General features: G+C 40.4%; 1 protein-coding gene across 2 annotated transcripts; it reads right to left on the bottom strand.

Moving 5' to 3' along the window:
- Positions 1–1,720: 1,720 nt before the first annotated feature.
- Positions 1,721–12,598, bottom strand: LOC143337858 (rod cGMP-specific 3',5'-cyclic phosphodiesterase subunit beta-like). 2 transcript variants are annotated; one of them, XM_076757795.1, is made up of 24 exons: positions 12,437–12,598; positions 12,081–12,346; positions 11,668–11,979; positions 9,726–9,878; positions 8,973–9,062; positions 8,728–8,868; positions 8,552–8,626; positions 8,191–8,255; positions 7,960–8,026; positions 7,806–7,853; positions 7,568–7,717; positions 7,274–7,417; positions 7,055–7,120; positions 6,802–6,951; positions 6,594–6,701; positions 6,345–6,454; positions 5,641–5,728; positions 5,454–5,554; positions 5,227–5,334; positions 5,087–5,150; positions 4,932–5,006; positions 4,344–4,427; positions 4,010–4,163; positions 1,721–3,851 (listed from the first exon to the last, which is right to left on the bottom strand). In XM_076757795.1, the coding sequence occupies exons 2-24, from the start codon at positions 12,237–12,239 to the stop codon at positions 3,793–3,795; spliced, it is 2,571 nt and encodes an 856-aa protein (XP_076613910.1). In that variant the 5' UTR covers positions 12,240–12,346; positions 12,437–12,598; the 3' UTR covers positions 1,721–3,792. The 2 variants fall into 2 exon arrangements, with proteins under 2 accessions (XP_076613910.1, XP_076613909.1); XM_076757794.1 differs by having other exon boundaries at positions 12,081–12,598.

Below are 12,598 nucleotides of genomic sequence, written 5' to 3'. Positions count from 1 at the left end.
TCAAAGACAGCTGTCAAGTCTTGAGGATCCTCCACATCGGTCTGATGCAAAGTTCGTGATTATCATTAGTCGCTGGTTGTAGTGCTGCATTGATTCCGGTGTGCCATTTCGGTCAAATACTGCGATATTAGCGTGAAGGGTCGGAGGAAAAAGTGATCTTCGTCCCTGACATGGCTAACGTAGCTCAGCTCAGTGTTTTTTATGTGGTTATCGTTATTTTGTTAAACGCTGACAATACCCTGGGTTTTGTTAAGGACAGAACTACATGAAACATCAGAGTTGTATTTATCTTTCAGCTAGTAATGTTTTAAAGTGACATTCCTATCAATGCATAAACGCAGTGGAAATCTGAAAAGCGCACAGAAAAATAACTATACAGACAACATCTTACTAACATGTCTCATTTCACGAAGTTAGCTCGTTATTCGTCATTGTGTCACTAATTAACACGTTTGGATCACTTTTATTTCAGACGGCCAGGTGGTCTGCCCTGCTGCTCGGCGTGCTCTATGGCAAACAGAGGTTCGGTAAGTTCATGTCTGCGCATGCGCCAGATAATATCTCTGTCAGTCTCCAATTTTCAAGGACAACAGTTCAAAAAAAGTGAGAGAATAGTAAAATTAGGTTCATAATCAATATCTTATTACTATCAACAGTGCTTTTTCTACAATGGCAAAGCAAATGTCTCCTGTGAAGAAGACCAGTTATAAAGATAATAAAGATCGGTTGTGATGTTGTTCTTGTTCAGAGTACCTGAAGCCCATCGCTGAGGAGGAGAGGAGGGTTGAGGAAGCTGAGAAGAAAGCCAGAGAGGAGCAAGAGCGTATCTACAAACAACTGTCCGAGGGTAACAGGGGACCGCACACACTCTATGTCCATGTCTCACCCACCTGTCATATAAATGCAAATTTTATTATTGATTATTTTAATGATTTTTAATTCAACACACATTTTGACATTATGTCTACAAAATGTCTTATTTTTTCCCCTCTTGTTTTCTATCCCCTCTGCAGCAAATTCTGACACCATCCTCAAATGAACAACCTTTGGACCGGAGTCATTATGTCCCAAACTTAATAAAAAACGAATGTATTTTTCATGTAATGATCAAAGTGGTTGTGTGCTTTTTGTGTGTTTTTCTGGGTGTTTAACTTCATGCTACAACAGATAAAACATCAGACATATCTAATTAAGATCTTCTTTCAAACAATCCACTTTTTTTCAGTTCCTTGGTCGTTGCATGTAATGAAAAAACAACACAATGCAGTACACACATTTGACAGTGACTAGAGTGCAGGTGCGTGTGCGTGCGTGTCTGTGTCTGTGTGTGTGTGTGTGTTGTGTACCTGTCCTTCAGTAGGAGATGAGCCTGGGGGAAGAGCATGGTTGTAATCCTGGCCTAGTTTAGCAGCAATCCCAGGATTGGGGTCAGGGGCCAGTAGTAGAAAGTGCAGTGTGGACAGAAGCGTCCCCTCAATACTCTTGTGTGTTGTGTAATATCGTAACCTTGATCATGAACTCTACATTGACTTAGAGCATTATATAGTGGATGCTATTGCATTATAATTGTGATGGCTAAGTGACTGCAGATAGTTTTAGTGCATTTCATATTGCTATGTGTGACTCTCAAACTAAATGTTTTTAATGTCCTATAAAAGTGAATTTCCTCCAGGGGTGAGTGTAGCAAGTTTCAGCATTGAAGGCAATTCATTCACTCTGCTCATAAAAATACATTTGCTTTATTTGGGTCATCGTTGTACACACGGAGCACATGACGAGGCAAGCTTTAAAATACTGACCATAAAGTAAATTAAGTCTATTTAAAAATGTTAATGGGTATATCCACAGCATATTTAAGTACATGTATTGCCTAATGTTGCGTGGTGATGTCTGATACACCCACTCTTTCCATATGTGGAATACTTGAACATCATTAAATTGAGGCAAGCATAATAAAAATCAATCATTTAAGGGAATAAGAAATTACTTGATGACTCATTTGCCAGTGCTTATAAAGCACACTAATTTTACTATTTTTTTTAAAAAAGCATCTATATTTCAACTGGAAAAATATTTTTTATATGTACAGGGAGGAAGGAAATATGTACAAGTCATTATTACAAGAAGTTGTTCTTCTGTCTCAAACAGCTTCACTATCTGCAGAAATTGTTATTGCAGATGCATTATGGACCAGTGGTTAAACAGTCCTGGTTTGCCTGTTTTCCACATTCATGTTTGTGTGTTTCCTGTTTCCTCTCACATTAGACACACCTTTGTTTACTCTTATAAATACTCATAATATCAATGCCCCTGAACAAGACACTAGCCTCCAATCTGGACCCTCTGGGTGGTGCACTAGGGCAGACCCCTGCCTCTGTTTATGACAGGTCCACTGCAGGAGATGAATTTCCCATCAGGGATTAATAAGTGATAACTTTTCGCAGCACTTGGATGGAGAAGGTCGCTCTTGCTACCATGTAATGCTTCAAAAAATGAAATTGCAATTACTCTTGATGTCCAATCAATCAGTTGATAATATCTGAACATAATCTTATCTGAAACCAACTAATTTCCAGAGTAGTAACTCTTTTTCATTGTGCTCTTACTTAATAAGACAGTTGAATATTCATGAAATGAAACATTCTCAGCTACTCTCAGACATATGTACAGTATAAAGGCATCATGAGGAAGCAACTACAGGCGTGTCTGCAGACAGCAATGCTAAGTTTCTATGCCATCACATAAATATTCATACTAACCATAACCATACCCTTTATACAACCCGATTCCTAAAGAGCTGGGACGCTCTCTAAACATAAATAAAAACAGAATACAATGATTTGCAATTGAACTGTACCGACAGTGGTTTTACAAGGTGTTCCTGAGCCCATGTGGCAGTCTTTATTGTCTTTGTACTGTTTTCGATTGAGTATATGTCAAAAAGGATTAGCAAACTATCACCTTCAGTTTTATTTATGTCTTTTATGTATGTTCAGTGCCCAAACCTTTTTAGGAATCAGGGTTGTAATTTGAATCTTTTACTGCAGCAGTTTTGAGCTTGTCTACATTTGGCTCTCTGCAATCAAGGTAAACAAACTCTCAGTTGTAAATGGTAAGTGACTGGAAGGAGTGAGCATGAAATTGTCGTTCTGAAGTATTTGAATATATGTATACTAGTTCAGTAATAGTTGTAGCTACCTATTATCTGCATTTACATTGTGAAACACTGAATAAAAGTTACATTAATGTACAATACACAGTATGAAAACAGAGCTCCAAACACAGTCTACAGTGACTTGGGCTTAAATTACCTGGGTATCACTACACAGATGTATGTACAAGTTTTATCTTCTGAAAGAAACTGTGAAAAGATCTATACAAGGTTGTCCCACAACAAATGAGCACACACCTGAACTGACATGAATCCTCAAAATATAAGGAAGCTAGTACTGCATGAGGTTCAGCAAAAACCTGAGATTAAAAACTCCTCATTTAAATACAAAGGGATGGGTGGCCTCTCTTTAAATGTAACCTGAAGTAGAAATGTTGGTGTCCCGGCTCGTCTTAGTGAGGATTCTCTCCTTGTTCAAGTGTTTTCTGATGGGAACCAGTTTTTCTGAAGAAATACTACGGGGCTGTGCATTCACTCATGTATCCGTCTTCCTGACCTTATTGCATTTTTTCCTTGGCAGTGAGACTGACTGACTGGCTGTGGTGCTCAGTTTATTCTGAAGTCAGTCGGTCATAAGCCGTCTGTGTGCCCTCCCATCGAGTGCATGGCGTTTCGACCTTTTAGCACACTGAGCAGGTCTTGGAGCCTGAGCCTCCACCACTGGGGTTGTTTGCAACAGCTGGTGGACAAAGACACATTGAACAGACAGTCAGTATTTTTTGCATCACAGGAAGGTTGGTATTTGTTCCACAGAGTCACAAAATAACATGCAGTGGCACAAATGATTGGGCAAAGATCACTGCAGCAGTTCTAATACATTTCAAAGAATCACTGCACCTTTACTGGCTGTAGCTGCTTCTTTAGCAGCTTTCTGTTCCTCTATGGCTTTGAGCTTCTCCTCATACTCCTCTTTTTTAGCGTTCCACTCCTTCCTGTTATTTAGGATGCCGTCCAGCATGGGCTGGATTTGTGGGTGGAAGCGGGAAAACTCCTGAGAAGAAAAGAGTCAAAAGACAAACTACATTTAAGAAGTTTCCAAAGATGACAACAGTTGGAGCAGTTTGGTGCAGAGGGTTTGTTCACACAAAAAAGCAAAAAAGTTTATATATGTAAATTGAAAGGAATCATCTACTACTTAGTTCATCAGTCAAAATGCAACATCAAACATTACCTTGTAGACAAACGTGCAGACGAAGTCAATGAAACCACACTGTAGCTTTGGAAGCTCCGCTGCCTTGTTCCTGTCCATCATGGGCTGGTGGGAGGGACAGGAAGTGTTTGAGCCACTCAAAAACATACAAACATCCAGGATATCAATAATAACAGCTGCTGCTTCAGTGACAGGGATCAGGAATAATCTGGAATTGCTGCCAGCCAGCACTCCAGCGAGCACGGGGGAAAGTATGCGGCATCTATAATTTCCGTTGTGTTGAACTCATGAATGCATTGTAAGAGCCGGACATGATGCCGTCACTCAGCCTTGCTTTCAGTTTCTCCCAGCAGCCACTTGTGGTATTGCAACGCAAATCTCCTGAAGCCCAAAAAGCGTTTTCCCCAAAGACCACCAATGTAAAACAGACGTCTGTAAAACTGTCGACAGGACGCCTCCTCTTGCACACATACTCAGATATTACCTTCTGATGCCACACCACGGATGGCCCGCACAGTTATCTACTGTTACTGACATGTGGTTAATTTTGCAGATTTTACCTCCGACGCAAATACACACATTATTCACTGCTACAATTTGTAAACTCACGATAGGTTGCTGTTCCAGTACTGTCCTCTCCAGGTCACCCTGCTCCCAAAACTCTGCTGCTACAGACAGAGCAACCTGAAAGACACACACCCACAGTCCTCTGTAGAAACGCAGATCACAAACGCTCACTAATTTATGACGTGTGTGCTTCTCACCTTGCTCTGAACCTCCCAAGGCTTGGTGATAGCTGACAAGTCACATGCGGTCATCATCATAGCCCTGGAATTGAAAAGATTTAGAGGATCAGAGAAAATGTAAAAGAAGAAAGAACTACGCACATGCTGGTTGTACTCACATGACGATTTCTTTTCTGGTTGTTTCTAGAGACATGAAATCGACCCACTTCTTTTCTTCCTCATATGTATGTGAAAGGTCCACGATCTTCTGGAACATGGTTCTTTTCCTGGCAAGGTGCAAACAGAGGAATTATGTTACAATTAATGAGATAATAATTATGTATTTTTCCATGATAGAAGTAAGAGCATAAACAAGTAAAGCAAGTAAATGAGAGACTGTGCTGACTTGAAATAAAGAGCCAGGTCAGTGGCGATGATGGCGATGTCCATGAGATGGATGACATGGTCTACCTGTCGCCTGTTAAGGTTCTGGTAGATATTCAGTGACTGCAGGTGAGATGAGAGGAGAGAGACTGACATCAGCCATAGTCAGTGAGATTTCAGCAATGCACAAGTTAGTCACGTTATCTTACCTCGTCAGCCAAGAGGAACTTTCCAAACTCCAAATGGTGTCGTTCCAAGATGGAGGAACCATGTAGCTTGGCCAGAGGGTTTCCAGATCTGTTGGTGTGAATAAAATTCCTCAGACATGAACAAAAGTAAACAGGAGATTATCAACAATCACCATCAGTTTCAAGTAGAAGACTTCGCTATTTACATACTGAATGACTTTCATTCCAAAGTGTTCTTTTTTTCCCTCATTTCCAAAAAAGCCCCTTTTCATTAGAAGAATATAGCAATTGAGATGGTGTCCATTTCTATTTACCACTCCTATTGCACTGCACTAGTTCAGTTTTATTGGTCATATTTAGGTTAACACAGGATAAGAAAAACAGGTCAGCTCAGCAATGACACACACACACACACACACACACACACACACACACACACACACACACACACACACACACACAGAGTTGTATTTGTATTTGTATTTTTGTATTTGTATTGTATTTGTAATGACAATAAAGCTGAACCTTGAACCTTATAGATAGAAGGAGGTATGTGTGCATACACAGCATACAATGATTATTTAGCATTATGTTGGCACTAAGACTACTGTCCCTCTTTGAATGGGACTAATCTTCTGTTTACCCAGCTATGGATATAGTTTCGCAAAGTGTTGGATGGATTATTTCTTCTATGAAGTGATGAAAAAATTCCTAACATCACTTACTTGACTTGGTACAAGTTGTTGGTCCCTCTGTGATCAATATCATGGAGGAAGCCTGCAGTTATCATGGCCATTACCTCCAAGTCAGTGTAGTACCGCTTCAGCATCCCCGTCTGAGCACACAGAGGCGCACACGAAGTGGTCAAAACAAAGAAAATACACTAAATGTTGTACATAGTTTTCCTGGTGCTTCCAGAAGTTTAAAGAGCTTCTACCGTAAATAGAGTAGAAAATAATATGAAAGAACAATACCGTTAAGAGTGTAAACATGGTCTGTCCCACGTTGAAGCCATGACGCCAGTTGTGGTAGGTGATTCTTCTGTAGCCTTTACTGACCGAGTACATGAACCGAACCAGCACCTGAGACGAGAAAACTGATTAATCACACAGACTTGGTGCTTTATAATATTACATAATAACGTTGTTTGCATGTGGGTGTATAGCGGTGTGTCTAGATCACCTCTTGAGGGACCTGGAACTTCTTGACCACCCCGACCTCATAGTACATCTGGATCCCGCACCTCACCAGGTCCATCTCTGTGCAGTTAAAATCTGAAAAACGGAACTCATAGATCTCAAACTGCTTGATCAGTGGAGGCAGGTCTTTTTTCTAGGAGGGAAATGAACAGAACAAAAGTAGAGTCAGATAAAAAAAAATACGAAGCACACAACACATTCATGGCACAGTCTGAATTTGCTAACATCAGTGTTACCAGGATAGCTAGGAGCTCGTCCTCTTCACAGTCTCTGGGTTCACAGTCATAAAGCTCTCTAGTGTTCTGCAAGACATGAGATTGTAAGTATGAATTCACCAAATACCAAGTGCAAGTACAGAGGTAATTATAGGTCGTTAGACCTCCCACAGAGTGAAACAGCCGTACTGAAAACAAAGTGTACTGTAACATGGATGTTGGACCGTATCCAGCACTGACCAGGATATTCTGAATCTCATCATCCCGACATTTGACGTGGTAGAGCACCATGTCTTGTGCGATGTCTTTCCGATTCTCCAGCTTGTTCATCTTGTCATAAGTGTCCGTGTTCAAAACGGACCAGCCCAGGAACTGGGTCAAAGCCTGAGAGACCAGGATGAGTATTTCATCAACAGTGAGGGACTATATGATGTAGAACTATTCAGTGTTACAAATATCTCCAAAAAAAACAAAAAAAACAACCCACATTTAACTACTGCATGTGATAATTCAGTGTGAAGAGGGTTTGTTTACCTCCATCAACTGCTCATCCTGTTCATCAAAAGGCTTTCCATCTTTCCTGTTGTAAAAAGTGGCCACACCCACTATCTCTTCTTTTTTGTTGACGATCGGCAGCGAGAGAACATTTTTTATGGTCCAGCCACTGCTGTCGAATGGCTCAGTCTGCGAGCAAGCAAAAACACGCAACATTGCATGAACATCTCTGTCATTAATATCCCGGGGCTGGTTTTTGTAAAGTCATCTTTCTTACCTGGAACTCGAACGTCTCATCGGCAGCTGTATTCATAATGTTACAAATCTGAGGAGCAGAAATGAGACAGATTGATCGAGGTGGAAGATGTGCAGATACATTAATTTGGTCCTAACTGGTTCAACAGCTTGTAATATAACGAAAAGAAACTCACAAAACCGCTCTCGGCAACATAAGTTGGCAGGCCGCTAATTAAGGCCCAATGATCTGGAGGCGGGTTGCTGTGTGACAGACGGGCAAGTAGACAGTTAATGGACATGAGCACAGACTGTGATCGAAATGACATTGAATAATCAAGGCAGATTTTTTGTAATAGAAATCCAAGACAATATTTTGAATAAAAATTCAGACTTTGTAAAGTGTCAAATGAAAAAGATTTACTCACGGTATAACTTTAATTTCTTCTTTGCCATGCAATATATAATCAATCACTTTGTAGAAAATGATCTCCTGGAGGACAAATAAAACACAGAGATTGGATTTAAAACTGGGAAAGATGTGGAATGCTCCAAAAACACCTGTTTGGAACATTCCACAGGTAAACAGGTTGATTGGTAACAGTTGATAGTATCATGATTGGCTATGAAACATGAAACACTTTCAACAGTCAACACAGTTTGTTTACACATGATTGCATTCCGTTTTTATTCATGTTTTACACAAAATCAACTATGAAATCAAGTACAAACTGTAGATATCCACAAAGAAGTGGAGAGTTGATAATGATGTTAGATAAAAGAACGTACCCTGCCATCAGGAGTGACAGGGCCAGAGTAAGGTGGCTGCTCTCCCATCAACACTGGCCAAATATCAAAGAACTCCTGGAAGAAGGACAGTCACAAGAATGTCAGTACCTCATGGTGTAAATGCATGAACACAGAAGATGGGATACTGCAGAGAAACATGTAGAAAGACACGGTACCTTCTCCTTTGTCATGTCTAGTAAACCGACAGAGTAGCGGTCACAGTTGAGGTAGGCTCGGACCGTGTACAAGGCTTTGTGAAACTGTCGCTCAATGTCTGTCAGCTCTTCAAATACCTTGTGGGCAGACCACAGCAGCAGCTAGGAGGCGTAACACACACACACAGCAATCATGTCAAACGTTGAGCTCGTGCAGTGCGAATGAAGCATTTTTGTCAAAACATGTGCTGGTAAATGTGCTTCACCTGTCCTTTACGCGTCTCACAGTTGTGGAGGTAACTCAGGTGGAAGATCTTCAAGTTCAAAGAGGCAATTTTCAGATACTTTAAGAAGAGCTAAAAGAGAGTGTAAAGCAATAGAAAAACATGACATTACACAGATGACAGAGATCACATAAAGGATCCTTTGACACAGTATAGGATGTGGTGATGATGTGTGAAGATGTGCAGCACAGTCTGATACTCTGCAGAAGGACAGACACCATAACCATACCATAACAAGATGTGCATTTTAGAAACACAAAAGTCAAATCAATCTGTGCATTGATTACATAAGCCATTGACTATACAGAGTAAAAGAAGGGAAAGTGTGTCAGTGTGTATTTATAATTAAATTAAGCATATTATCTTCCAAAGTATATCCCACTGCAGTACTATAGGGGATGGCTTACAGAATTTTTACTTCTTTAAGCTAATAATGTCAGACACTGTTAGCTGTTAAAGTCATTAACCTGTCGTGGAAGTCCACAACTGATCTGGCCACCTCGAGCATATTGCCTTTTTGAGGCTTAGCTTATTCCTAAATGGGATGACAGCCTCATACACGATGGATTAATGATGTTAATAATCTAACAGTCACGGGGAATTCCCTCCCAGCTGCAGTAAAGCACTTATGTCAGATGTCTTTTAGGAAATTTTAAGTTTAAGACACTATGACTTTGTTTTGAAGGCCTCTTTGTATGTGCTTTGTGTGAGTTTGTGCGTTGGTGCTTCGCTCACATCTTCATCCTCAGCAGTGAAATGTGGTCCCGTGGTTTTGTTTAGAGCCATGATCACAGCCACCAAGTCTTTGCCGTTGAGGATGGGCGTCGCCAGAACGTTCCGAGTGTTGTAATCTGTGAGTTCATCGACGAATGAGCTGAAGTACTGACTCTAAAAGACAGAAAATACATGTTTTTAGTATATATAGTAACAAGTAAAAGTATATATATATACATATGTATAATGTATACTTTCAAACACCCATGTGCAAGTAAATGGGACTTTATGTTGCATTGTGTATACTTTCATTATTATTACTGTGTACATCTTAAAAAAAATTGGCAGGCAGGTAGAACCTAGATGACAAATCACTTGACAATTATGTCTTTGGAAAAATCATTGAAATCATTAAACTGAAGTTTGTAAGAAAAGAAGTACCAGGCATGCCACAGAGGATCATGTCCACTCGCAGTTTCCCACTGCTTGATCCTTTGCAATTTCATCATGAAGCTATAATACTTTAAAAAGTGAACAATATATAATATATTCAGTCGAATAACTTGACAAAACTTGATTAAATGCATGCCTGTTAAAAACCTGATATAAAGGCATTCTGTGGACACTCTGTATGGAGAAAGTGGAGTAAACTAGTTTTGATCTGTTTTAGATTCCTGCTGACTGCTGACTAAATGCCAGAGGCGTCTAATCCACAGCTAGAGCAGAGGCTGATGGGATCGGGAAATAAATAGATTATGTCTGACAAGGGGATTTACTCGCTTGGTCACATATGGATACGTGTTACTAACTCATCTTTTACTTGCTTACAGCCATAACAGCTTTTAATGTAACTCATGAAAACATACAGATTCTCTAACAACATGCCACTGACCTTCATCAAAACTTTACATCCAACTGATGACACCTGTGCATGTACATGCTTGTAAAATGTTTCTTTTTATTTTTTTCTTTTTAAACCATGATGAGAAACAGCCAGTTACCAAACCAGCAAATATACTACCAATATCTGCATATCATGAATTTCTTCAACTTATGGATGTGCCTATTGATGTGTTCTGTTTTGTGTCTGTTTTGCTTATGTCTTTGTATTGTAACTAAAAAAAGACAATAAAAACATTTGTCAAAAAAAAAACAAACTTTACATCCGTTTAGTCTGATGTAACAATACAACAAAACATAGTTTCATCTTCATAAACAGGGCAGTGGGTGCTTAGCTTGGTTGGTCAATGCACTGCATTCACACAGCTGCATTATTGATAATAACCTCATGAAGTAAAGATGCATGTGAGTATAGAACATAATTTCTAGACTGCATAAATGGTAACAACTGCTAATAGCTTATTAGGTTGTCAGTTGTCAACCAGCATATTCCCTCAGCGCACAACATGCCAGTCATCCTGAGTCTTGATCATCATTTGTCATTAAGTCGATGCAAAAAATCACCTTCACACAATTTTGAAACTGGCCAAAACTGTGAAATCAAACCAGGTAAATACGCCACAGTATGAAAGGTGCGACAAAGTGTTGCTGCTGCTTATTTTCACAAAGGAGTGGATTTACACTGTGTTGCAGCCTTGTTGTTTTATGCTGATACTTCTACATAAAAACTGAGCCTAGTTCAGTTTTAACTCTATGTCACATTTTCAGCAGGACCTCTTCTTAAAATTCAGGTTGGCTGAGTTTATTCAGTGAGTTAGATTCATTACTCTTACGTCGCTCTTACAAGGTAAAATGACGTCCAAATATTTAAGATAAAGACTGAATTTTGAGTTAAATTGTGTAGGATTTGAAAATTGAAGGCTGTGGCGTGATCTGGTGGCGGTATCATGACATCGTGACAGACAGCAGTGCACATACGCTCAACATCTGCACTGCATCCAGGGCTTCACCATTAATCTCAGGATTACTGTTCATGGCTGTGTTTTCCCCACTCCCCGCTTACCTCTGTGACATCTTTCACATTAACAGTCTTCTTGGTCTGGGCCACGTGGCCGACTATTCCCAAGTCCATAGGATAGACGATCTCAGAGTCTGGCGGCACCACACAGTCATCCAGCTCTGCCTCTGTGTGGACATTGAAGAGCCTTGTGGCGAGCTCTCCGATGCCGTTCCGCTGCCGGTACATGAACAGGCTGCACCGGTCGGCGTGGATGAGTGCGCTGATCCTTTTCAGGATCTTGAAGACCACTTTTTCCATGTTGATGTTCTCCTGCATGTCTTTGATCAGGTCATACATGATTTGGCTTTCTTCAAACTAGAAAAAGACAGAAAAATGGCATTTTTAGTCTTTGATTTCTGCCTACCTCTACCTACACTTTTTTCTTAATAAACTGGGAGTGAAATAATAAAATGTACCTGACTCAGCTCCTGGTACTGGCTGAAGTCGATCTGTTTCTCTGGGAGTCCTGACACCTTCGCTATGGGAGCAGGGCCCATCTTCTTGGCAAAGTATTGTTTAGCAAAGCTCGGGTTCCCTTTGAGGAACTTTTCCACATCTTCCTGTTGCACACCCATGGTTCCTTCTTCCTTCTGTTCTCCCAAGTGTTCCTGTCTTCTCCCTCTTCAGCTCAGTGATGGAGCTCCAGCTCAGTCCAACGCTGCTCTGCGCGAACTACCTCCAACTTCCAGAGTAGAAGTAAAAGAAAAAGTAAAGCAATGCACGCAGCTACTTCTTTCCCAGTTTATCCACTGAAGAAGAAAACAAATCTTACCCAGGTATTACACACAAAGGGGGAAAACAGAAGAGGACACATTCAAATGCATGTAAAAAATAATCCTCCTGTTAGTGGGATGAGTGGACTGAGTGAGGGAGAGCCCTGAGGAGAAGGCAGAGGGCTGAATCCAAACAATCCTTCTGTCATCAGCAGATAGTG

This window comes from Chaetodon auriga, chromosome 19 (genome assembly GCF_051107435.1).
Source record: "Chaetodon auriga isolate fChaAug3 chromosome 19, fChaAug3.hap1, whole genome shotgun sequence".
NCBI lineage: Eukaryota > Metazoa > Chordata > Actinopteri > Chaetodontiformes > Chaetodontidae > Chaetodon > Chaetodon auriga.
Note: the sequence above shows the minus strand (reverse complement) of the source record. Positions and strands in the feature narration are given on the sequence as shown.

Bases quoted from the DNA above. Each gene is read 5' to 3' on its own strand.
- LOC143337858 (XM_076757794.1), bottom strand. From the start codon at position 12,239: ATGGGTGTGCAACAGGAAGATGTGGAAAAGTTCCTCAAAGGGAACCCG. The intron at 6,702-6,801 runs GTGATCTAGACA...TTCTCGTCTCAG, and splicing joins AGTTCCAGGTCCCTCAAGAG to GTGCTGGTTCGGTTCATGTA. The intron at 3,852-4,009 runs GTGCAGTGATTC...TTTGTCCACCAG, and splicing joins AGCAGCTACAGCCAGTAAAG to CTGTTGCAAACAACCCCAGT.